The sequence below is a fragment of the Chionomys nivalis genome, chromosome 9, assembly GCF_950005125.1.
Source record: "Chionomys nivalis chromosome 9, mChiNiv1.1, whole genome shotgun sequence".
Lineage (NCBI taxonomy): Eukaryota > Metazoa > Chordata > Mammalia > Rodentia > Cricetidae > Chionomys > Chionomys nivalis.
This window is the reverse complement of record NC_080094.1, coordinates 17,289,264-17,315,824: the sequence shown is the minus strand read 5'-3', so window position 1 is coordinate 17,315,824 and position 26,561 is coordinate 17,289,264. Positions and strand designations below refer to the sequence as shown.

At 42.6% G+C, this 26,561-nt stretch overlaps 1 protein-coding gene across 2 annotated transcripts in view; it reads right to left on the bottom strand.

Moving 5' to 3' along the window:
- Nucleotides 1–26,561, bottom strand: part of Chd6 (chromodomain helicase DNA binding protein 6) — a 179,994-nt gene that overhangs the window by 11,283 nt on the left and 142,150 nt on the right. The window contains exons 27-34 of one of the 2 annotated variants that reach the window (XM_057781825.1): nt 24,899–24,959; nt 12,960–13,020; nt 12,158–12,374; nt 10,299–10,507; nt 7,240–8,811; nt 3,879–4,030; nt 3,302–3,508; nt 1,983–2,435 (exon numbers count right to left, since the gene is read on the bottom strand). In XM_057781825.1, the coding sequence (XP_057637808.1) occupies nt 1,983–2,435; nt 3,302–3,508; nt 3,879–4,030; nt 7,240–8,811; nt 10,299–10,507; nt 12,158–12,374; nt 12,960–13,020; nt 24,899–24,959 (2,932 nt within the window). The remainder of the gene's footprint in view (nt 1–1,982; nt 2,436–3,301; nt 3,509–3,878; nt 4,031–7,239; nt 8,812–10,298; nt 10,508–12,157; nt 12,375–12,959; nt 13,021–24,898; nt 24,960–26,561) is intronic. The other variant, XM_057781826.1, reaches the window with a different exon arrangement.

Below are 26,561 nucleotides of genomic sequence, written 5' to 3'. Positions count from 1 at the left end.
AAAATATTTTTTTCTTCCAGTGACTCCTTTGGAATACTATGAGCACAAGAGGAAAATCACTGCTTTGTATTTTTAGAAGAGAAGCACATGCCTTTAGCAGTGGGGAGAACACACTCAATATGTACATAGTTCATAAGTACAGAACTTGGCTTATATACATGAGGACCTGAGTTCAGTCCCAAGAACCCATGAGTTTTTTGTTATTTTAAAGCCAGAATGACCAAGAAGGATGGCTCAGTGATTAAGAATACCTACATGGCAGCCCATAACTATCTGTAGCTCCAGTTCCAGGGAATCACTGCCCTCTTCCAGACTCTGTGGGTCAGGCATATGCATACAGTGCATACATACACATTTAAGCAAAACACTCTAACATATAGAATAGGAATAAGTAAACCTAAACTCCCTCACCAAAACACAAGACTTAAAACAAACAAACAAACAACAACAAACACAAGCTTGTACCATCAGAGCTGAGAAAGTGGGAAGGAGTGGATCCCTGGGGCTCACTACACAGCCAGTCTGGCCTAACGGACAAGTTTCCAGGTAAGTGAGAGCCTAGTCTCAAAAAACCAAAAGGTGGATGTTGCCTGAAATATAATATCCAAGGTTGTCTTCTGGCCTCCATGTGTTCATGCTAGTGTGTCCATGTTCACACACACACACACTTCAACTAGCTTGAAGGAAGGAGGTGTTGTGGTGGACGCCTCAGACCAATGAAATCTGAACAGGTAGATTGGAGGGTCCTACTGATCCTGGTGGCTGAGGTAGGAGGGTCAAGCGAGCCCACAAATTTGAGACTAGTCTGAGCAATACTGAGATACCACCACCCCTTCCCACCTTAAAAAGAGGGGGGGGTAAGATATATGTTAAATATCAGATTATTAAAATGAAAACACAAAACAAATAGTAAAATTATTGTGTAGGACTAGACAGGGAAAAAGATATGCCCCTTCTATCTCTCAAATTATATACAAAACCTGAGGAGGAAGACACAATTCAAATGACACAGTTCACCATTGATGTTCTCAGTATCTAGAAAACAAGTCTCTCTAATTTCCTGCCGTCACTCAAGGGCTCCTTTTTAAAAGCTTTTACGCTTCAGGTAGTCATTTTTTTTAGAGCTGTTGTGAGGCTTCAATTATGAAAGATTCAGAACACATTACACACTCAGTAAATATTATTCTATTGAAATTATGAAATATGATTATCTACTTTTAGGACTCAAGATTAAAAAAGGATCAGCCTCCTCAATGGTTTACAATGCTCTTCTCTGAGTTTAGAATGCAATGCTTCTCTATGATCTATAGATTATCTTCTCAGATGTCTATAGATGATTTAGAGAGAGCAGAGTATAGTTCAGTGGTGTGCCCCATATCAGTGCCAGAAACCAAGGCCAGAATCAACCTTCCATGTCCCACATTTCAACTCCTGAAGAGTCTCACTATGCTGAGGGAATGCTGCCTGTCACCTGGCCTTGCTATTCAACTGCTTGCCAATGGCTCTTTTTTGAAACACTGGAAGATTTGGGTTGCTTCTATTTGAAATAAGACCCTTGGGTTCACTTTTCCAGGCTGCATGCATATTAAGGGCCACCAATGGGTGGTTAGTATTACCTATTCTAGAAAAGATGGAAGGCATTTCATAATGATAGAAAACAAGGACAACTTAAGTAGGTGTAAAAGATCTGTAATTAAAACAGTTGGTATCACCGGGCGGTGGTGGCGCACGCCTTTAATCCCAGCACTTGGGAGGCAGAGGCAGGCGGATCTCTGTGAGTTCGAGACCAGCCTGGTCTACAAGAGCTAGTTCCAGGACAGGCTCCAAAACCACAGAGAAACCCTGTCTCGAAAAAACCAAAAAAAGAAAAAACAAAACAAAAACAAAAAACAAAAAATAAATAAATAAAATAGTTGGTATCTGAAGAATAAATTTGTTTCTCTATGTACAATGGTTTTTACCTAATGGACTCATATACCTACCAGAATTCCAGCCTGAAGTGTTTGCTCCTTCAAAAAGATGAGGTCCATCCCTCCTTCAATATGTTTTCTCCTCCCCCTCCGCCTTCTCATGGCAGCATCATCTCTCCTGAGGCTTCCATTGACGATCTGTCCAGTTACTGGGTGGATTAGGCCAGCTTGCAGAATTCCAGACAAGTCCATACCTAGGGCTCCTTGAAGTGAACCGATAGCCCCAATCTTAGGGGTGCTGGTGTTCACTGGGAAAGGGGATGTGGCTCCTGGAGACCCCTCTGATGAGCAGGAGAGGTCTATAGCTGACTCCCCATGCCAGCCATTGAGGACAATGGGGGGACGCCCATGGGTGGCAGAGTATTGTTCTAGGCTCCGAGCTTTGGCATCCCTTTCCACCTCAAACTCATAGGGACGTCTGTGCTTTTGTTCATCTTTTGTGAATACCGGGGCTAAGAAGCTCTCCTGTGAACACACACGGCAAAAAGTTTGAATGTAACTTCTGTGACCAAACACCAGTTTCTTATCCAGGCCTCACTTCCTCAGGACTTGTATTATTTCTAGTTATCTTCTCTGTGACCTGAAGGCTCCTCAAACATTAGTGCTAAACCACCAGATAGCTTATTAAATCTAGAGTCTACTTTGGTGAATCTACACTTTTAACAGGCTTTGGACTGTACTGTGGTCGTGAGCTTAAACCCAGCGATTCTCAGCCTTAGTTGCATATCAGAATCATTTGGGAAGTTAAAGCAAAAGCAACTCAATATCCAAGCTGCACCAGACCAATTAAATCAGAGCCGGCAGTTTTTCAAGGTCCCTACCCGAGTCTAAGATGCAGTCAAACAGACTAGGCGTGTGCTAACACCTCCTAAGTCACTCACCTTCCCTCCATATATATACATACCCCTTTCTGCCTTGATTTTATTATTGATATCTATTGCTGCCATCCTCTGGCCTCTAAGGGAAGACACCTGTTCTTTCCTCAAGTCATCGCTGCCAAGTTAGTTCCTTTTTCATCCTCTAACCTGCAGCCTAGAACTTTTTCTTTGCAGCATCCTTACTTGGTATGCTACTCTTCTTTCTTTGCTTCCCCTGACAACCTACAGGCTCTACTTTGGGTACAAAGCCCTGCTTTTACTTCATTTTTCTTTGTACCAAAGCTTTTAATAGCTCATCACAGTCTACAGAATAAGGTGCAGAGTCCCAATTAACACTAACTACCTGACTGAAAACCCAAACCAAAACTCCTAAATACTTGTTGAGTAAACGACTTAATGGAAAGTGGGGTGTGGCTACCGTTCTTTGGTAGGCCGCATCAGCTGTGACCTCACCTTCTGGATCTGGGCTGCCAATGCTGCACCATTGCTGAAGCCATGTTCTGCTGCTTCTGGCTCGGAGAGGCTGTTTCGAGAACCTGCACTGCTGGTTAAAATTGGCGTGGGCAGTGCACCTGACGGCTCATACTGTTGGCTGGAGGGCCACTTCCCCTTTAACACCACATGGCAAATATTATCTAAGCGGTTAATTATCACACGATCCTGGGGGAAAAAATAGTAGCCCTGAGGAATAAGTTTCAAGTTATCCAATTCTGCAAAGTCCCTGAGAGCAAGGTCAAGTTTTTCATAAAGAGCTGACCAGAAATGAGTTCTCAGAGGCATTCACTACATAACCTATAAATAAATGTCAAGGTCTAGAAAATAAAGAGTAAAAAAGTGCTATGACTAAAGATTCCCTCTTACGGTTTAATTATTCTGGTGAATATAATCTTTTTCTTTTTCTTAGTGCATCATCTTTAATGTTCAAATGTACATAGTTAAGTTTGTCTGATAGATGAATTTTATAAAGTTTAATGCAAAGGAATCAAAGCTGGGAACGCCCTGAGTGGAGGATGCAAGCTCTGGAAGATACCTTTGGCCATTCTGAGAAGGAATACAAGGTTTTCTCCTGCAGCAGCTGAGCAATGGTGGGAGCCCGTACTTCCTGTGCCTCTTCCCCAAGGTCTCCTGCAATGCCTGATGTCGAACTCTTACTCTCTTCCTCACAGTATTTTCCTGGGTAGTCTGGAAAGACAGGTTAAAAAACAAACAAACAACTAGATATTTGGGAAATGCTAGTGTTGTGAGGGTCTGGACATTTAAATCTGTCTCTTCTGTTTTCAATTAGTCCACTCAGTGCTAGCTTACTTTAAGTAAACTACAAATTGTCATGTTTTCTATCTTCAAGAGACCTAAATTGTTAAACCATAGAGGCAAATCCTGCTTGGGGCCACTGAGGCAAGCTGTCATCTAAGACTACCTAAACATGCTGGTTTAGTGGACAAGAAGACACCAAACACTGTAATAAACTTTGACAGTTTGAAAGGATCGTCTAAGAGGTATGAAATGTGATAGACCAAGGGGATGACGCTAAGAGAGATGAAGTCATGGACTTTCCAACAAAGCTCCGAGTTTCATATAAAAAATAAGGCAAATGAGCCAGGAGCTTTACTGTTAGCATAAGTAAAGGAAAAAGATTTTTGCTATTTTGAGACAAGATCTCATTACGTAGCCCTGGTTGGCCTGGAACTCACTGTTGAATTGGTTTTGAACTCAAACAGATCTACCTACCTCTGTTTCCCCAGTGCTTGGATTAAAAGTGTGTGCCATCATGCCAGGCAAGGTCAAAGTTAACTGCTAAGTGTGGCCTGGAATGTCAAAGACCTACTACTTAGCAATGAGAGAGCATGAGCAGAGGGCAGCGAGATGTCTAAGGTGGAGACTTGGACCTCTTTTGCTGACAAAGAATGTGTAAGTTTTACTTCTGACTGTGAAATGAGCCTCCCAGAGAGCCATAGCAGCTCTTTCCTAGGAGCAGCTTTGCTAGGACTGGCAGATCTGAGCTCTCAGTGTTCTCCCTGCCTCACAGGGGAGATAGGAAACAACCAACTATGAAGGAACAGCCACAAAGTGTGGCAGTGCTGTACATATGTACAAACATACAGAACATGGTGGCTCACATGAGTAATCTCAATATTCCAGAGGCCAAATAAGAAGACTGGGACTTTGAGGCTATACAATGAGACCCCAACCCCAAGAATAAAACATCCAAAGAGAAGAAAACATGATATTATGATGGGGAACAACAAGAAAGGCTTATCCTAAGTAGGTTAATACACAGGGAATCGGTGTGCAGGTGAGGAAGCAGGTGAGCGGAGGGAAAGGCATGCTAGGGAACCAAGACAGCCAGGAGTAAGGATAAGCATGAAGCTGGAGGCAGGAACCACCTAAGTTACCCTGAGTTGTTGACATAAAACTGGATTTAGCTCTGGAGTCAACAGAAGCATCACTGAAAGGTTTGAAGCAAGGGGCAGACCCTAAAGGAGCACCGGTAAGCTACTGCTCTTTCAGGACGGCAGGATTTCTAGTTTCCAGAGTGGGCTCACTCGCCTGCACTACCTCTTCCGCACCTCTGTAGGCAGTGCCCCCCAGGGCCGCACTGCACCGGTGCTTATCCAATTATCACAAAGCTGCCAGCCTCACTGACCCCCAAAGAAAGGAGGAATGTCTCTGTCCTCTAACTCACACTTACCCTGTGCTTATCTGTCTCAATTTTCAATACCTCATCTTTTTGATTTATTTATTTATTCATTTATTCATTCATTTATTTATTTACCACAACAGGGTCCAAAAAGTGTTACGAATCTAATTTGATACATGGCACGATCTTTGTTGGCCTGGGTAAAAAGGAAGCCTGGGGCATGGTCACAGACAGGTCCTCCTGACCTTATTTGACCACAAGTCCATCAAGTAATTTCCAGTTCAGTTTCCAAGTCTTTACTGTAGTGACTATATAAATTTTAACTTGGGTTCAATTAGTTACTAATCACAATGACAAAAACTTTAAGGTAGTTTTTAAAAAAAATGGCTATATGGGTTAAGGAGATGGCTCAGCGGGGCAAAGTACTGTGCAAAGTTACTATGAAAGCATCAGAACCTGAAGTTGGATTCCCAGACCTGACCCCACATAAAAGCTGGGCATGGTGGCCTAACACCAATGCTGGGAAATCCGAGGAGATAGGCTAATCCTAGGGGCTCACTGGGATCTAACTGAAAGGTGAGCTCCAGATTCAGTGAGAGAGACCCTGTCTCAAAAAATAAGATGGAGAGTGATCAACTGTGGCTTCCAAACACAATTTCACAGGTGAGTGCACCTGCACATACACCTTCAGTGGCAGGTAGAAGGCACATATGTGTACATACACATACACCAAATACACATACACAAATAAAAATTAAAAAAACAAAAAGAAGCTACATAACCCAAGATGGTCAGTCTTTCCTTCTCTAATAGAGGTCATGCTTGTCTCACTCCTGGAACACCACACTCAGTACCAGACAATGGCAATGATAAATGACCTACTTCATTCACCCTCTTATGCCCTCTTGAACCTAAGGAAGTAAACACCATTGCTGTTGTTCATCAGAGCCCCTCATCACTGTATATATGTTCCCACAAAGCATAAAAAATTTCAGTCACCCAGAATTTTTAACTTTTAAAATTCCTTTTTGAGACAGGGTCTCATTGCATACTCTGGCTGGTTCTGAACTCAAGAGATCCACCTGCCTCTGCCCCCTGAGTGTCGGATGAAAGGTGTGTGTCACCACATCAGGCCTGCAATTCCTTCTAACTTGAGTCCCCATTTAAGATTTCCCTATTTAAAAAGATCAAACCTATGCTTTCAGTTGTTTATAACTGCTATTTTTATTCGTGTTCCAAAAGAAATCTAACACAAATGCCCTGACATAAAGCACAGGGTTTTGACGATGACACGAACAACTGCTTTCTATGCTCACCTCAACAAAGGCCAACTTGACTTGTATTTTTGGAGTTCCTGCAAATTAATGGCACCTGTATTAGTTGCAGGTCTCTGAGGTCCCAAAGCTGCTCTATTTCAGCTAGTTCGATACATCTAGTACAGGAACAAAGCATTTCCCTGGGTGCCAGTTTGCATCTTCTGCACACACACACACATACACACATACACAGTCCCTGCTACACCATACGGTTGATGCAGTAGAGGCACTGTGACTGTATATAGTCACCCCCAGTTCTCTGAAGTGACCAAGCTGAACTACTCTGCTGAATCTCTATATCAAGACCTGTCTGTACCTTGTGGTTTTACCCACGAAGTGTGGGCAGGTAGGTCCATTTTAGTAGTGAAAACTAGCAACCATGGCTTCCCCAGCACCCCTCTTCCCATCACATGAGTATACAATTCTGTATACTGTACCTTGACTGTGGCAGGTTCCATCTTTCTCATAATCATCTTTATTCTCAAAATCCATGTCTTCTGGTTTGGGCTCAATTCCCTCAGGAACATACATGGAGAAACTCTTTCCCCCCTCTGCACTTTCTTTCCAGGGTTCTTTTAAAAGCTCATGCTTCAGTTTAAATGGTTCTGTTGGAATAATGGCAGGCTCACCTTCCACTGTAGTATTATTGGCTTTGCTTCTGTACAAGTCTGGCTGATAAGCCTTGAGTTTCTCTACTTCAGACTCCTCACTCCCCAGGCCATGTGCCCACCTTTCCATGTGTTTGCAGTGGCACTGACTGGCCGAGGGAGGAAAGGCCCTCTGTGGTCCAGGAGTCTGGCTTACCACCTCCAGGCTTCCTTTCTTGGCTTCCTCCTGGTGGAAACAGAGGTTCTTTCCCCTTGGGATGTTTGCACTGGGCCTGGTGAAATGCAAGCCCTCTGGTTTTTCTGTGGTGCTTGCTACTATGGCTAAAGTTTCATCCTCATTTTCTTCCTCTTCCTCATCACTCTGGTTCTGACTCAAAATCAACTTACTTTCTAGACTCTTGTTTTCTAATAAATCAATTAACTGCTGATCTGATGACATTTTTCTTCTGGAGTCACACACGCTAAGGCTGCACAGATCTACAAACCCACTTTCGTGTCCTGTATCTAAGGTAGGGGATAAGCATTTGGCCTCTAGGTGGCCCGTACTTTCAGGTCTCTGTCCTGTCTCACTGCAGCAGGGTTCCCCTTCTTTTGAGATAGAGATCAACAAATGTTTTCCATTTTTAATGTTCATTTTAGCTACTCCTGCTTCTAAGCTGCTCATTAGAGAGTTTGAAGCGATTTCTGCCTCAATGCCAGCAGGCTGGCAGCTCTCATCTCTGTTGGCTGAGACGGTGACAGTATCTCTCCTGGACTGTGTGTTGGTACTTGGGGCTTCCTGAAAAGAGAGTGGCTCTCGGCTGAGTCCTGTCTTACCATACATCATGCTTTCCAAGGACTCGGGCAGCAAGCTTTCGTCATGGTCAATAGAAATGACCTCTTGAACTTTGGAAATAAAGTTTTCACAAGTTATGTCAGATAAACTGCCCTCAGGCAGACAGAGATGATCATCTCTGTTTTCCATTTTCACCAGATTCTCTGGCTCACTTTCGAGGGACTCTGAAGTCCTCCTCATTTGGGAATAAGTAAGAGATTCATATAGTTTAGAATTGTTCTGGTAAAGGCAACAGAGACTTCCAGGTGCCTGTGTGTCAGTTCTTTTGTGTTGGGCATAGTTTCTATAGGCATCTAGGAAGGATAACTGGGGGTCGTTCATGATGTAATAGTCAGTGCGGTTGAGCCCATGTTTGGCAGTGCCGATGAGCAGGTCTCGATCATGTTTCCCACACTCCCACCAGACTGGGAGGTAGAGGCTGGGCCTGCAAAGCTGGAGGCGCTCATGCAGCTGTGGACACCTGAGCACTTGCTCACGGACTTTCCTCAGCAGTTCAATGCGGTACAGAGTTTTTGCTGCCCGCTCCTCAGTGATGGGTTCAACATAGATGTTGGCATCAGAGGAACCTGGAAAGAAAGATACACAGAATTTACTACATGAGGCTGTTATAAATACTCCCTGCACCCTCAGTATGGCGTTTTAGGTGTGAGCACCTACTAAAACTGGAAACCGAAGACAAATGGGCACAAACGACAGCTCCCACTTATAAGCCAATACTATGAGCTCTCACTAAGTTCACAATTTGTTCTCCAGTTCTCAAAAGAAAAAAAAAAATCCTGATCACGCCGGGCGGTGGTGGCGCATGCCTTTAATCCCAGCACTCGGGAGGCAGAGGCAGGTGGATCTCTGTGAGTTCGAGACCAGCCTGGTCTACAAGAGCTAGTTCCAGGACAGGCTCCAAAACCACAGAGAAACCCTGTCTCTAAAACCCCCCCCAAAAAAAAAAAAAAAATCCTGATCACTTCTCTTTTAAGGACAATGAGCCTGTGCTCAGAAAAGTCATTTTGCTTAAGGTAGCAAAGCAGAATTCAAATCCAGGTCTCACTGAGATTACTCCAAGATCTAAATTAGCTCCTTGACTTGAAACCAAGCAGAGGTTCAGTGCTCGTCTCTGTTTTCCTAACATGTGACAATATGGCCCAGAACACTTCAGGCTGAAGAGAGACTGGAGGGAAGCCGTGTGAAACTCCAACCAGGGAGAGACGTCAGAAGGGCTGCCTATTGGAGCAGATGCTTAAATGCCAGTCATTTATCTTATCTGAGCCAATATATAGAAAATTAAAGTTCCTAATGTCTCACTTAAAGATAGTATAAAGAGTTCCTAATGTCTCATTTAAAGATAGTATAAAGTAGACTAGATCTTAATTTTTTAAAAAAGATTTATTTATTTTATGTACATGGGTATTTTGAATATATGTAAGTGTACACATGCATGCTTGGTGCCATCAGAAGTCTGAAGAAGGTGTTAGATCCCCTGCAACTGGAGCTACAGATGCTTGTGAGCTACTAGCTACTATGTGGGTGCTGTAAACTAAACTCAGGTCCTCTACAAGAGTAGTAAGTGCTTTTTTATTTATTTACCTGTTTTTTTTTTTTTTTTTTTGAGACAGGGTTCCTCTGTAGCTTTGGAGTCTGTCCTGGAACTAGCTCTTGTAGATTAGGCTGGCTTCAAACTCACAGAGATCTGCCTGCCTCTGCTTCCTGAATGCTGAGATTAAAGGTGTGTACCACCACCGCCTGGCCACAATAAGTGCTCTTAATCACTGAGCCATCTCTCCAGCCCTTCGATCTTGATCTAAAAGACTAAACCCTATACTTTGGATAGCATAGTTAATGTCAATCTCTTAATATTTCTGTGAAGTTTTAATTGAAATTCAATTTTCACAGAAGTCACACCATTTGGAGATTCAGAGATCTGAATTAGAAGATCAGACCTCTGACAACCTACTCATCTTTATCAGAATTCTTCAGATTCCAGTTTTGTAGTTCAGCCAGAGTAATTCTGCAATCTGAACCCTAACATTTGTCTCCACAGTGACAAGAGTTTTCTCACCATCATCTTTCCATGTGGGAAGACGACACACATTCCGGCACATGGCTACAAAACTATAAAAATAGTGCTCCAGGCTCTCATCTGACTTCTTGTCCAAACGGGAAAGGATGCGGAACTGTGTCCAGTCAAAGGCTTTCTTTTCTTGGTCATACACAACGCCAAAGGAAGACACTGTTCTATAGAAGTCGGCTTGTTCTCTTCTAGTCCACCTGAAAATTAATCAGAGGAAAAGTGAACTGTTTTTTCTATCTTTACAAACAGGGTTTTTTCCATGAAAGTTGGTCCTGAATTCAAGATCTGCCTGCTTTCCTTTTTCTGAGTGTGGGGGTTACGGGTCTATATTACAATGCTTGGCTTATTCTTTTATTAAGAAAGTCAACAATTATTTAAGAACATGCTGTAGAAGCCTATAAAATCCAAAGCACAGGTGAACTGCCTTGTGTATTTTACTAATTACCTTTAAGCTACGTTGGGTGGAAAGCCTTACATCCCACTCTCAAAGAGGGAACTGCATTCAAATTTTCAGCTCTTCTGGTGTTGATCACTCTATACCAAAGCCAAGTATCTCTTTGCTATCTCTTGGTCATCAACTTAAGGATTTTTCTAGTTAAACTTTCACTTGCAGGGAGATTAAGGACTAAAGTACTAAGGTACTTACTTTGTCTTTTACTCTTTCCCTCATGACAACACAAAACAGACTCTTGACTCTTCCTGCCCCATCTCAGTTAACCTCTCTACCTTACACAGGACACTGGAACTAAGAAGGCGAGTGTTCCCACTCTCCGTTTCCCTTTAGCTTTCTCCCTACTATTATTTGGACAGGCGGCCTTAGTCAGTCACCTTCTCTGGGACACAGAGGTCCTCACAGGATTCAGACAGTGACTCGGAGGGCAGGTAAGCTCCTGTCACCAGTCTTTATGATAGGCTCTTGGGTACGGTGCTCTGCCTTATCTGGGAACAGAGGTGGGATGAGAGGTCAGTGGGGAGTGAGAAAAAGGAAGGTGCTCTGCAGCTGCGCCAGGCGGACTTCCCAATTTAATGACCTCAGAGGGAGTATGGAGAAGTAATTAAATTTGTTATCATTTAATTTTCTGGGTGCTGCACCAGAAGAAAAAGGATAGAAAGACTGAGAACTGCAGCTCCGTTGTGTTCACTCCTAGCCTGCACTGGCCTATGGCAGCCTTTATGGCTTAACTCTCAAGTCTAGTGACTACAAGTAATAAGTACCTTCTTTTTGGCCTTGTATTTTATATGTATTTATTGATCTTACAATCTTGATTAAAAACAAGATTATAGTAAGACAGCTTCAACAAACTATTTCTTTCGTTATAAAAATCAGGGTATTTGAAATGGTATGACCTGTATGTATCAGTGTGATGTTTTAAAGTTGCATTTTCAAGAAATGGGGTCTGAGCCGGGCGTTATCAGTGTGATGTTTTAAAGTTGCATTTTCAAGAACTGGGGTCTGAGACGGGCGGTGGTGGCACACACCTTTAATCCTAGCACTCGGGAGTCAGACGCAGAGGCAGGCAGATCTCTGTGGGTTCGAGGCCAGCCTGGTCTACAGAGTAACTTCCAGGACAGGCTCCAAAGCTACAGAGAAACCCTGTCTTGGAAAAGCAAGGGAAAAAAGGGGACTGATTTCGGGAGGAATATGAAGTTAGAAAGTCTTATGATTAGGCATTGTGCACAGAGGGTTCTAGATCTATTAGCCTCCCACTCACCACTGGAAGAAATTCTAAAGACAATCTAACTGTCACATGGGAACTAACCCACGAACCTCTACCTATTAGCCTTTCCCTTGTCATCTTTACCCTGTGACCAATTAGTTTAGCATGCTTTCTTGCTTTGGCTGTTACCTTTTTTGGGCTTCCTTGTTGATGAGGTCCATTTCTGAAGTTCTCCTGAACATGTCCTCCTGAACCCAGTATCCTTGATTACCTGGGCCTAGAATTTCAGGTCGGCAGAGCTCCTTGCGATTGCAGCGCTGGTAAATAGTGACCAGACGCCGGAGTCGAGCAGTGAGAGCAGATGAAACTGGCCAGGGTGATTTGTCTGGGTTGGAGCCATCCTGGGCTTCAAACATCAGTGAGGATATTAGTATTTATAAATGCAAATACAAGAGGGACTTTGCTTCGTTTGTTTAAATACAAAGACAACAGGCTTTAGTGACTTTAAAGCAGCTGCTTTAACATTAACCAGGAGTGAGGCTAGTGGGAAAGGCAGCAATTTTGCTTTAGAAACAGCTTTATATTGTGGTCAGTGCTGTTCTCACTCAAATATACACCTCTTTCTGAATGGCAGAGTTGCTCTACAGAAAGAAAAGAGCAAAAAATCTGTTGTCTTCTTCACATAGAGTCATGGCTTCTGTGTAGGTTACCTTTCCAACTACCAAAGCCCCAGCCAAGTCTGAACTCAGATATACAACAGCCCACATCAATGAAATTACAGTCCCTTCTTTACTATCCAGATTCTATCCTAAAAACACCACTTGTTTAACTTTTGCATTTTGAAGTCAAGAGACATGTGTCACTCTAAGGAAGCTTAATACAGGTCAACTTACTTGGAAGTCTCCTTAAAGATAACATTGACTTCATAGAAATTCTACAATAACTATAAACTGAGACCTTACTTTTCTTTGCCTGCAGGACACAGTCTCACCTGCCTGGCTGTCATCCTTCTTTTCACCAAAAATGCCATCACTTCCATCACTGGGGCTCGCCTAGGGATAAATGAAGCCATTGCATCAGCGAAACTGCAGCCCATAAGAAACTCCCTGAGAAAGGCTCTTCTACAAGGACTATGCATGCACAGGGAGCCTGTGGGCATCGTAAGAGAGGACCTCACAGACACAGCTTACTTCAGCAGTTTGTCTAAAGGGACCTCCCCAGGGCATCTTCCCAGAGAATCAGGCCAAGGGACAACAAACTCAATTAGGGTTTATAAGCACCATGTCAGTGTTAGTTGTAAATTTAAATATCAGCTCACGATTTCATACTGTCATCTCACAAAGAACATGCCTGCATTTCTGTTTTTCACTGTGAAAAAGTGTCAGGCTAACTAACATTCATTCATATGGAAATGGATACTATTTTTATAAAGCATGACTGCTCCAGACATGGGCGCTAGCAGTGTAACGCCCCAGAAACTTAAAATGAAGGAAGATCTGAAGCTCCAGACAAGTCTGAAGTTGTCAGTGCATTCATGAACTGACATCAACAGACTGTTTCACTAACTCCACCCTGTCTCGGGTGAAACGTCACAGATGATGATTTGGAATTGGGAAAGAAGATGACACTTCCTAAAATGCAGAACCATTACTCTCTAACCACCATCTTTTGACCCAAATGACGATGCAGAATGAGCTCAGGATTTAAGGCTATATCATGTTACAACACAGGAAAAAGAGAACAAGAGTCAGCGGTCCACAGCATGCACTCATTTTTGTGTTATATTTAAGCCCAAATTAAGAATGGTATATTTATAAGAGGGTAAGAAACAGAAGACTGTGACAGTGACTGAAGGGGCTTCCTGTCCAGGAGATTCACTATCTGGTGCTGCTTGAAAGCATTTGCTGTATCCTAGTTAGGAGACAGGTACTGCAACACAGTGAAAGTGGACAGACACATACAGGTTCAAGTAATTAAAACCCAAAAACATTCTTTAAGGCCCCTGAAACTATGTATGAATCTGAAAGAGAAAACTCTTGAGAAAGCAAAGAGAAGTCAGTCCATTTCCTGAACACACACTTATTCTGTGTAGAACGGTAGTAACAAACCCTTTATACTATGGCTTGTCTGGTTATGCCAACCATCTCCTGAGATAGAACTATTATTATCTGTGAGAAACAGCTCGGTGAGCCACTCAGGGTCTCAAGCTAACAAATGGGCTTCAAACAAAGGTAGTCTGATTTGAGGACCAAGTTATTTAAGAAAGGGCACTAAGAGTTGCAGATAAAAATCTGCTTTGGAGAGTGAAAAGATACTTAGAACTGGGAAGCACTAGCTAAGCTCCCTCCTAGGGTCCAGAACTGTTTCCCGCCATTTAATACACAGCAGAAACCTGAGGATGACCTACGGTGCCATTCTGAAATGACATCTAACTGTGCCACCTCACTTTACTCTTTAGGCAGATGTGAAAAACAAAAACTTCCCTACCTCATCTTGTATATCTTAGGGCCAGAAAAAAACCTTTACTGTCCAGAATATCTGTAGGGTTCTTTGAATGCTGACATTTATAATTGCAGATATTGGCAGGAGAAAAATATTCTACAGTTTATAAAATGTGGGTGGTAGGCACCAGATGGAGAGAATTCCCTATGAAGGCATCATGGCAGCCAATGAGGGCATGCCCAACAGGACTCCAGTGTGGTGTGAGGTAAGCACGCAGCTTTCCCCTCTAATCTATCCAGCAGTTTCTCCTGGTGAAGTCAGTGAACAATCCTTGAGCAAACAGTCAAGCAGGAAAGGTTTTGGTATTAGCAAGTGCCTTTTTCAGTGGCCTTTCTTCTCTTATAAAGCATTTCTCCGTAATGGAATAACAAGACGTGGTCAAGCTGTCACTGAATGTGAGTTTGATGCACAGGAAGCCAACAGGCCTTGGTACACAAAAGATCTTACAGTTGAGCTCACAGTCTAACATGGCGCACCAGTTTCTGCTTCTATGGGGAAACATGTTCATCTTAGAAATATGAGTTGATTTCAGGTAAAGGCCCCAGAGTGCTGACAACACTGACAGAGAGCACACAATCTCTCCATCCTGAGAGAACAAAAGCCCACTGTTCTTTAGCTTTGGGCAAGTTGCTTCATTCTCTCTGAAGTGCTTTTCTTCTTTTTTAGCTTTTCTAGGGTGATGGGGAACATAATGAGTACAAGGATGTGAAGTGTTTAACCACATATGGCAGCGGGGAGAGAAGGAGTACTCAGTCTGACCAGACCACCACTTAGCATTTCTACCTTTTACCCGAAGTGCATGCTCTTATGGAGACTCCAGAGTATAACCAGCAGCAATAACAGCACCGCTGAGGTGCCACAGACTGGAGTCAGCACTGCACAGCATTTTCTTTATTGTAACAACTCATTTAGACAGGAGAGAGTACGGCGTGGGGGCTGGGCACATTACCCAATTGCAAATAGTCATGGATGGTGAAGGCCAGAAATCAGAGAGGACTACTGAGGATGTGGATTAGATACACTATGCCCCTCCACATCACGGAAGCCAGTTAATTTAAAGGCCACAGCTACATATATGATACTTCCTCAGAGGACTGGGAGATGCTCCCTTACTCAAAAGTAGAAGTCCTAGTCTCCTTTTCTTATGGCTCCCCTCCAGGCCTGGATGCCTCCCAGATTTTGTCTTGGAAAGGAAGAGGTGTCCACAACACAGACTTGGTGTGATCTGTACACATAGGGGATTTCTTCTATGCCCTTACAAACCCCAGTGCCAACACAGCAGGTAGCCATACAGACCGAGTATCTTTTAAGTGTCAGGAACTATGCTAGGCTCCAGGACTACAATAGTGAACAAAACAGAAACCTTAGGCCCTGGAGCTCTGTTTAGTGGGTGTGAGGGACAAGTAAGCAGGGGCTATGCCGAGCCACAGGCAATGTAGAACATCAGCCAGGTGCTGCTGGTGGAGGTCTGTGAGATGACTCTGACACCGAAGGGTCTACAGGAGTCTGCAGAACACATACAGGCAATAAAAGGTCTAAAGGCAGAGTCAAAAAAGCTCCACTGAGGTTTTCATTTCGCAGGAAAATCAAGCATTCTACCTTTGCATAAATGGTGCAAAAAGCAGGCACTGAAACAAATGTCATAAAGTTCAAGTGTTTAGAAAGAGGTGAACAGGTGAAGACCCTGCTCTTGTGTGCTTTGGTTGTAGGACTTGTGCACCTGACTGAGACTGTGTGAACTCTAATCCCCTACAATGATGATAAGAATGATGCCTAATTAAAAGGAAGACATGTTTGTAATCATGAACAAAATTTACACACAAGTAATACTGAGTTCAGAGTATCTCAAACTCCTTAACTCACAAGAAATGGGTTCTTGTTCAGTTCCTAACTAACGTTTTCTTAGAGTAGGATTTGACTATTTAAGGCATAAAATTTTCTGACAAGTTTTTTCCCCTTCTCCCTAACCTCCCATTGGCTGCAACTTTCATCCTATTACAGACTTTCTATTTTAGAAAGTACAGGAGACCGAGCCCAGACATTTGCGGTTGAAACTTCAGCACACAAATAGAGTGCCTATCTGTCCCAAGGTACTGTGCTAACAAATGCTGTGTAACGGAAATGTTACTTTCCCAACATAGCATACAGGTTTGATAGAGACTACTGACCATTCTGGGCTTGATACCATTTGTAACCTTGCTGCTGGTTAAATGTTTACGATCGTAAGGACCACAGACATTAAAATAATAGACAGGAGGGGAACACTGCGTTACTTCCATAGTCCCTGCTACCCTTAAAATCTCTGATTGTAACTTTCCTTTCTTTCCCCTCCCAAGACAGGGTTTCTTTGTCACTTTGCCTGTCCTGGAACTAGCTCTCTTGTAGAGTAGGCTGGCCTTGAACTCAGAGATCTGACTGCCTCTGCCTCCTGAGTGCTGGGGTTAAAGGCGTACGCCACCACCGCCCAGACCTGATTGTCACATTTTGAGAGAACAACTGGAGTTTGCTTTTGAGTTACAAGAGTAGCAAGGAACTGGAGCTGATCTTTGATAATCAATATAAAGGAATTAGGGTCTGGACAGGACACAGGTCTGCTGTGCTCATGAACTCAAAGTAGCTGTGGTTGCCTGAAAAGGATTAAGCCAGTCAGCATTCAGAGCGGGAGGTGCTCATGCTCCTACTCCTCACGGAGGAGCTGCTAACAGCTATGATTTCTGGGGGAGGGGGACAGCTTTCTTTCAAAGGTGTGGCCCCCCCAAAACTGGACTCATATGTTATTTTAAAAAAACAAAAAGAGTACATAAAGTTGGGAAAAGGTAGAAAGTGGATCAGGCAGGGGTTGGGGGGAAGAGTGGGGAAGCTGAATATGATCAAAATACATCGTATATAATTCCCAAAGAATTAAAAAAGTACTGTATTAAAAATATTTTCCTTGAAAAGAGACTTAAGGAGATCAACAGAGTAACCGATGTCAAGAATTCAAAATCTCACCACAGAGTGCACAGGGCCATGGGATGGCAGCAGTGACGACTTGTGTTTTTTTTTTTTTAAAGATTTTATTTTATTATGTACACAGTGTTCTGCTTGCACGTTTGCCTGCAGGCCAGAAGAGGGCACCAGATCTCATTACAGATGGTTGTGAGCCACCATGTGGTTGCTGGGAACTGAACTCAGGACCTCTGGAAGAGCAGCCAGTGCTCTTAACCTCTGAGCCATCTCTCCAGCCCCGACTTGTGTTTGTTTAACCAGTCTAATTGTCCACGTGGGGAGCCCCACTTGGCAGAGCCAAAGGGTTATTGAGTAGATGACAGGTTCTTTTTGTAACTTTCTCGGGTGCCACCACTGCTATGCCTCCTAATACAACAGCTGTGGGGTTCTTTCCACAGCCCTTTGGGGGTGTGTTTTATACTTACTGGGTACACAGGTAGCTGTGGATGGTCACGAAGGTGATTTTTGCCTATACTTTACATCAATCAGTCTGACATGGGATTCTCAGTCACAAAGACAGCCTTTTACACAGACAGCTACCTTAGATTTCAAAGCAGATTAAAAGCAGGCTGGTTGCCCCTAGAGATAAATACATGAGGTCATTTTCCAAGGTGTTGTTTTACTGACTCAAAGCCAGAGCTTGGAGCAACTTTAGATATAACTCCCTGCAGCAATGGACCTTTCTGCACTCCCCAACCTCAAGGTTCATCTGTCTGGGAAACCTCACCAACTCAGAGATACGTGCATGGGTTAATGTGACATTTCTAGCCTAAGAGAAACTCTGTGAGTTATCTGGAGTTTGATTGGGCCTGAAAAATGTAACTTCTAATTGTTCAGAGTTTGGCTGTGAAAGAAGAGAGAGAGCAGAGTGAGGCGGCAGAGGCGACAGGCAGCAGCGTGATGCAGAGATGTGGAGCTAATTAGGGAGAAGCTGCTAAAGAGGCACTGGGAGGAGAGAGCAGAGTTTTGTTTTTAAGTAGTAAAGAGAAAGTTACCATCAGAAAGAGTCTGTGTTGTTCTTTTTTCCCCCCTCAGATAGAAAAAGTCTAACCTTTCGATAAACAGGAAATTTCCCTAAGTTATCACTGCATTCGTGGATTTTCTTATTTACCCTGGTGCTGACGGGAGGCTGGTCCTCCAAGTCAGTAACAACAGAGGAAACAAAGTTTTCTGGTCCTTGTGGGACAGAAAAAAGCTAAGTGGAATTCAGAGAATCAAGCGCGAGGTACAGAATGGGTCAATGTGAGGCAGTACCATCCAACAACAAAGTGGACCTCCTTCCTCAGCAGGAGGCACAGCCCTCTTTCCTCACCACAGGTCACAACACAGTCCACTGAAAGACTGCTCCAGTATGTGTTAGAGCTCTCATCAGTGTGAAGATTCTGCCATTCTTCTCTTTATTCCCAGGTGTGCTAAACTGTCCCTGTAAACTGTCTTTTTACATGACAGCCTGGGCTTTTTAACTTCCTACTAAGAAAGAAATGAATGCAGGGTGAGAGGGAAGGAGGAGGGAGCAACAGGCCTGATGCCAGCCCTTCTCCTCCTCCGTGTGTGAGGTTAGCTGCTTCCCTCTCGTGTACAATGTCAGTATGTTCACCAGAAGTCAAGTCACATCTGTATAGAATCTGTCCACCTCACAATCTTAGAGAAGCCGCTGCTGGTTCTACCTGCTTTTGATTATATTGTATTGCTAAGGTTCTGAGGATCTGAAAGATGAAGAAATAACTAACCAGTAGTTACTCAAATGAAGAGACAGGCAGTTCGTGCTTAGCTGAACTGGAGTGGAAGGTAAGTTACTTCTCGTGCCTATGCCCTGCTCTCTACCCTCAGTGCCTTCCCTCTATCTGACAGCTATTCTGTGAACACGAGTGTGGACAGTGTTCAGAACTAGGGCAGGCTGCAGGTGGTTGGCAGCTGTCTTTCATGAAAATATGAACTACTGTTGCTGAGAGGAGGGGCTCAATATACGCAGCTGTAATACTTCCCTTCTCCTGGTTATAAAAATTCTCAACTACTATCTACTAGAATTTGGCAGGCATTTAACTTAGAGGCCAAAATCTTTTTTCTCAGTTGTCAAATAAGGATAAAAATATGCAATGTGCTTCTTTTACACTGCTGAGGTAGGGGAAATGTACTTTAGACTGAGGGACATTCTGTATTAAGTATTACTTTCCTTTCTTTGGTGCTCAAATGGTTTCTATGGGCTAACACATTCTAAATCTCAAACAAAATAGTTACCGATGAAAGTTAGGAACTGGACCCAGAGCCAGAGCACGGTTTTTAACTGTTTAAAGCAGAGCCCCAGATCCCTTCAGTCCAACAGCATAAGGCACCATCCTGACTTAACTTTAGTTGACTGTGTCTCAAGTCTGTGTGGCACAGAAGACAAATCTTTGAAAAGGTTATTTCCCACTTGGGAAAGTGGTGTTATTATTACAAGTAGAGGACTCAAAAAGCTGATAGGGGATGCGTGCAAGTAATAAAGAGAAGAGAAATAACTGTAACTGTGTACCAGGAGAGTGGTGACTCTAGCAGTGGAATCACCCGAAGACAGTGCCATAAAAACTTCCGATCCCAGCGTCCATGGCATTCACTAGACATATTTGCTCTACTGCTCAGAGAGCATATCCTCAAATAGTGCTGGGGCCCATATGGCTACACACACACACACACACACACACACACACATTTAGAATGTAAGAAAGCCGTGTGCCCCTGGGGCATGCACATGTACGTATTCACCACCTGTAAGGACAACTGAAACCCCTGAACACCCTGTAAAACAAACACAGAAAACTGTGAAAGGAAGAAACCTGAGTAAAACAGGAACAACACGGTGCTGTTTCCTGGGCTTCCTTTATAAATCCTAGATCTGGTAAGGAAGACAACTATCTAAAAGTGATATAGGGTGTAGAAAAAAATCAAACAAAAAAAAAAAACAACAAAAACTTGTTCTCTCTAGTAAAAGATCAAGAAAAGAGCAAGCTTGGAGCACAGAAATGTTAGGACAGTAACTGTTATGTCCATCCCAACAACACAGAAAAAGTGGCTCACCCAATCTATGCCAGAAAAGCTCGTATGAAGGGCCTAGACATCCACCTTCTTCAGGTGCTAACAGGTTGCTTCATTTCCCTGGTGGATGGTGCCAGAAAAAGCTAAAAAGTTTCCAAGTTTCATCCCTGATATGCAGCAATGAGGACTCTCACCCTTATCCATAGCATTAACAAGGACCAATGGGAAAACACTACTTCTGTGCTCATGGTACCAAGGACATTCTCTGCCAACAGTATCAATGGGAGCAGATCCAGAATGTGGAGGTCAGCGTCCATCTCAGAGAAACTAGGTGAACCTTAATTCCTGATTCTTTGCTAGTGTCAGAGGAAGTCAGCTACAACAAGGTTTAAATAAGATATACAGTCTCCCCATGTACTACCCTAAAATATTCAGAATTCCCTTAAAAAAATGCATACCAAACATCAGGAAGATCTCAAACTTAGAGAAAAAGAAAATAAATGTCAATATCAAGTTAACAGTGGTTTACATATCTGACACAAAAATTAAAAAACCACGAATAAGCAATTCTAAACATATATATCAAACCAAGTTTTATCAGAGAAACAAAGTATAGAAGGACCAAAGGGCAATTTTAAATCTGAAAAGTACAATAAATGAGAAAAAAAAACCACTCAGAAAAAAGAAATCCTCAACAGCAGACCAGAAGAGACAAATAATCTGTAAAATTAAAGTCAGAGTATGAAAAAGCTCCGTGAGCAAAGAAATAGATTATCGTAATCAGGTCTCTGGGACTGTAACCAACATTCATTTCACTTGTGCCTTGAAAAGGGAAGAGAATTAGGGAAAGCAGAAACATACTTGAAGAAAAACGCTCCCAATTTAGCAAAAGACAATACTATAGATTCAAGAACGTGAATCAACTCTAAACATGATAAAACTCAAATCTTTTCCAAACCACGTACTTAAATTTCTGAAAAACCAAAACCAAACCAAAACAACAACAACAAGAATAAAAAACCCTAAAGGGGGGAGGTGTGAAAGACAAAGGATACTTTTACCTAGAAGGGAAAAACAAGTAAACTGTCCAATTTCTCCCTAAAAGCATGAAGGTCAAATCAAAGACGCACAGTATTTTTAGAGCTGAAGAAAAAGAGCCAGGAATACAGAACCTTAGGTAAGAAAAACTTACGAGGAAAATCTTCAGTCTGATCCTGAAGAATGACTAGAAGAATTTCTCTAAACAGAAAACAGATGAAACACTCCATCCAGTATCAGGAAGAAAGCACCAGAACACGGAATGGCAGTAATTCCTCCACTTCACAGGGTTGAATATGGCCGACAGTGCACAGAAGAAATACTTAGGACACTCTACATAGGAAAGGGTGGGCTCCTTGGGGCCTATGGGTTGGAGAGAACTGATTTCTACAAGCTGTCCTCTGACCTTTATAAGCAACCTAACCCAATTATAATAAATAAGAGTGTAAAGGGACAAAATGAGATCTTTATACTTCATTTGAGTTGGAAAAACATGGAACCAGTGACCGTGGTGTTACCTATGTAACAAAATACAAATATCAACCAGGCTACAAAATCAACATGTACCTTTAGAGTACATATGGATGCTTCAGTAAGAATGGGCTGTAATACCAGACAGTGTGCCAATAAAATTGTATTCAGTATGAAGACTACAGGTTGCATATGGCTGCCTATAATTCTAGCTTCAAAAGAGGGGATCCCTAGAGCAAACTGACTAGTAAGATTAGCCGTACTGGTGAGGTCTGATTTTGACTGAAGAGACCCTAACCTACTGAATATGGTAGAAGAACAATTGAGAAGGATTCTGGCTGAGTAGTGGCAACACATGCTTTTAATCCCAGAACTCAGGAGGCACAGGCAAGCACATCTTTGAGTTTGAGTCCAGCCTGGACTACAGAGTGAGTTCCAGGACAGCTAGCTGTACACAGAGAAACCCTGTCTCAAAAAACCAAAAGAATGATCCTGGACATCAACCTCAGCCTCACATACATACACACACCTCTTCCACATATGAAAAACATATGTGGATGGACAGGGACACACTCACTAAATGAAAAGAAAGGAAAAATATTCTGCAATACATAAAATAATTATATACTTGATCAAGCAGAGCTCATGCTAGTGCTGTAAGATTGGTTTAATATTTTAACTAATCATAGTAATTCTCCTTCCTGATACGCCAAATAAGAAAAAAAAACCCACCCAATATTATCAGGAAAACTAGTGTATGACAAAATTCAACATCTGTTTATGATAAAAACTCAAGAACTAGGATTATGGAAATACCCTTCATTTTTTTAAAAAAATTTATTTATTAAAGATTTCTGCCTCCTCCCCACCACCACCGCCCATTTCCCTCTCCCTCCCCAATCAAGTGTCCGTCCCGTCCCCCCCCCCTCCCGTCAGCCCGAAGAGCAATCAGAGTTCCCTGCCCTGTGGGAAGTCCAAGGACCACCCACCTCCATCCCGGTCTAGTAAGGTGAGCATCCAAACTGCCTAGGCTCCCACAAAGCCAGTATGTGCAGTAGGATCAAAAACCCATTGCCATTGTTCTTGAGTTCTCAGTAGTCCTCATTGTCCGCTATGTTCAGTGAGTCCAGTTTTATCCCATGCTTTTTCAGACCCAGGCCAACTGGCCTTGGTGAGTTCCTGATAGAACATCCCCATTGTCTCAGTGTGTGGGTGCACCCCTCGCGGTCCTGAGTTTCTTGCTCGTGTTCTCTACCCTTCATTTTTGATGTAGAGATCTTTAAGATAATCTACAAGCAGTGTAACTCTTTTTTTTTTTTTTTTTTTTTTTTTTGGTTTTTCGAGACAGGGTTTCTCTGTGGTTTTGGAGCCTGTCCTGGAACTAGCTCTTGTAGAACAGGCTGGTCTCGAACTCACAGAGATCTGCCTGCCTCTGCCTCCCAAGTGCTGGGATTAAAGGCGTGCGCCACCACTGCCCGGCTGTGTAACTCTTTTTTAAAATTAGAATTAAAAATATTTACTTATGCTGGACTGTGGTAGTACACGCCTTTAATCAGAGAAACCCTGTTTCAAAACACACACACACACACACACCCATCCATGCTTTCCCTGCACGTATGTATATGGCAGAGGAGAGAAAAAGAGATCACAGGACAAAATCCAGAACTCTGAAATGGAGCCTCACAAACATGTCCAACTGTCTTTTTCCCCCCCAAGGTGCAAAAGTAATTTGATAGAGAGAAAAAGTATTTTAAACACGTATGGAATAATGGGATGTGACCAGGTTAAAGAAAAACCTTGATCTAATTCTCATCATTTAAATTAGAATTAACCTAAAATGGATCACAGACATTTATGTAAAACCATAAAATGTAGGGGAGGGGAGGGCAGAGACTTTCTAGGCTGCAGCAAGAGCTCTTACACCTGGTACCATAAACACAACACATAAAAGTGAGAAATTCATTTCCTCAAATTAAAAATTCTTGTCAGACAACATAGAAAGGGTAAAATGACAAAGCTACCTATGTGACAAAAGACTAGTATCTGGAATTTACATGAGCTCTAAAACAGAGTGATGAAAGTAGAACATTTACTGAGCAAAGCACAAGAAGCAGTGAGCATCACTAGCCGTTAGGGAAATGATGTACAAGGGCATTACTACACAAGCATCAGAATGCACCCATAAAAAGACAACAATATCGAACGCAGGGTGTGTAAAAAGCAGATCACTTATTTGCTGCCAGTAGGGGCAAAGATGATACAGCTACTCTGAAAAAAATGTGGCAGTTTCTTAAATAAATGTACATTATATAAACAGTGCCATATCCATGCTATGGAATAACATTTGGCTACCACCCCTGTCCCTAACTAAAAAAGAAAAAAATATAACTATGGTTTAACAGACAATAACTAATTTTCAGATTATGACAAGTGAAAAAAGCTAACTGCTAAAGGTTCATACTGTATGATTCCATTTATAGAACCTCTTTAAAATGACGAAGTTATGAAAATGTCAATAATGGTTGCCAGGGACTGAAATGTGGTGGAAAGGGAAGACAAATGATTATGAGATGGTGCCAAGACTTTTGTAGTGACAGAAATGTCCTTTACTTTGAATCTATTAATGTCACCATCCTGAATATTATAATAAACATGATCTTACAAGGTATTACTATGGGGGACATTGGATACAGGGGACATAGGGTTTCTCTGTACTGCACTTTATAACTGTATCTTAAATTTGCACTTATCTGGAAAAGACTTCAGAATACAAATGTAGTCCACCATGTGGCTGGAATCTCTGTCATAGCCCCTGGGTGACACAAGGCAAGTGCAGCGGTGCACTTCAACTCCCCACACCATGAGCTACTCTCTCAGCACGAAAGAGCATGCAGTATCAGGACAGCAAATCTGACTCACCGTTTGCTTCTGGAGACCATCTAACTTGTCCTCAGCACTGTCTTCTTTATCTATGTTGCCTCTAAATAAAAGTAATTATATACCACTTAGGATTTATGTTACTACCAGGATGCTTGTAAGAAAGCCCTCCAAATCACCGCTAAAGGGAAGGTTAGTAGATATCTTTATTATAGGCACTCAAAATCTGTAAGATTTTCCCTTTATTTTCAAAGAACCTTAGAGACACTAAGAATGAGAGAAACTACTACCAAAGAATTTTATCATGTAGGTGAGCAAGGACTTCAACTTGACTAAGACCTTACATGAGGGTGAAGCCTACAAGGCTCACACTGAGGCTGTTTGACAATGATACTGTCACTTGAAACAGTTATTACAGTCCATCAAGAGGTGTCTGCTGTCCGGCAGTGGTGGCACACGCCTTTAATCCCAGCACTCGGGTGGCAGAGGCAGGCAGATCTCTGTGAGTTCGAGGCCAGCCTGGTCTACAAGAACTAGTTCTAGGACAGGCTCCAAAGCTACAGAGAAACCCTACAGATTCTAGTCCAAACTGACAAAAGTGTATACCCTTAAGCACATTGGGGTAACCACTCCTAAAGCCACTTTCTGGGAAGACAACTCTCTCTGATGCTGAGATGAAAGGGCAGGTTGTCTTCTTTGGTATCACACTTGTGACTCCATCAGCTACATCACGTCTCCTCTGAGTGTAACTACTCTGAAGCCTACTGCTTAAACTGGAAAGCAGTCAGATGCCTTGCTCCTAGTTTAGGTGCTCTCTGGAGTCACCAAATAGAAAAGCTACACACAGATACCTCACCCAGGTGGTATTTTTCCTGAACCAGTTAATTTAACTAATACCAGGACCTGCTGTGGCAACACCTCCCAAAATATGCTTTTATTATCCTGTCCACAGATAATGGCTTTGGGGAAGAGAACATCAGACAGTTAAAGTGTTCACTGGGGCTACTGGCAGTGCCATACTTTCACGGCTAGGTCTAACCCATAGCTATGGGATCAAAGTATCTCATCTTTAGCAGAGGAGAGCTGACAGGACACATCTAAGAGAAATGCTGCTTTCTAAACCTTTGCATATCTTGGAGATCTATAGGTTTTAGCTGTTACTTTCATTTTCCTAAGAATTTACACATTTGGAGATTATACCAACGATAAATAAAACTCAGCCAAAGAGGATGTTTCTATATTTTGTATACAACTCTTTACTATGTTGAATGGCCGCAACTTCAAAAAGTGCTGAGTCTGACTTATTCAGAGTTATATGATCCTTGAATAATATCAGCAATCAGCTGAGGAACTTTATGATCAGGATACTTGCTGTGTCTGTGTAGATTTTTGCCAGCTAGAAGAGATGTGAATTCTTCCCTGAAAGCCCTCTGGCTAGACATGAGAAGAATGGTTAACAAGCCAGGCAGGATCATCAGCCAGGGAAATCCATGAAGGACAGGAACTGGAATTTGGTCCAAAGCACAAGTATACGGTAGAGTAGGATGAACTGAAAGAAGCAGTTTTGAAGGGCATGATCACAGCACAACAAGGCTTAAGAGAGATGCCAGACATTGAGGGAAACCTGTGGTGGTTTGAATAAGAAATGTACCATATAATCTCAGGTCTCTGTACACCCGGTTCCTAGTTGGGAAGCTTATGAAAC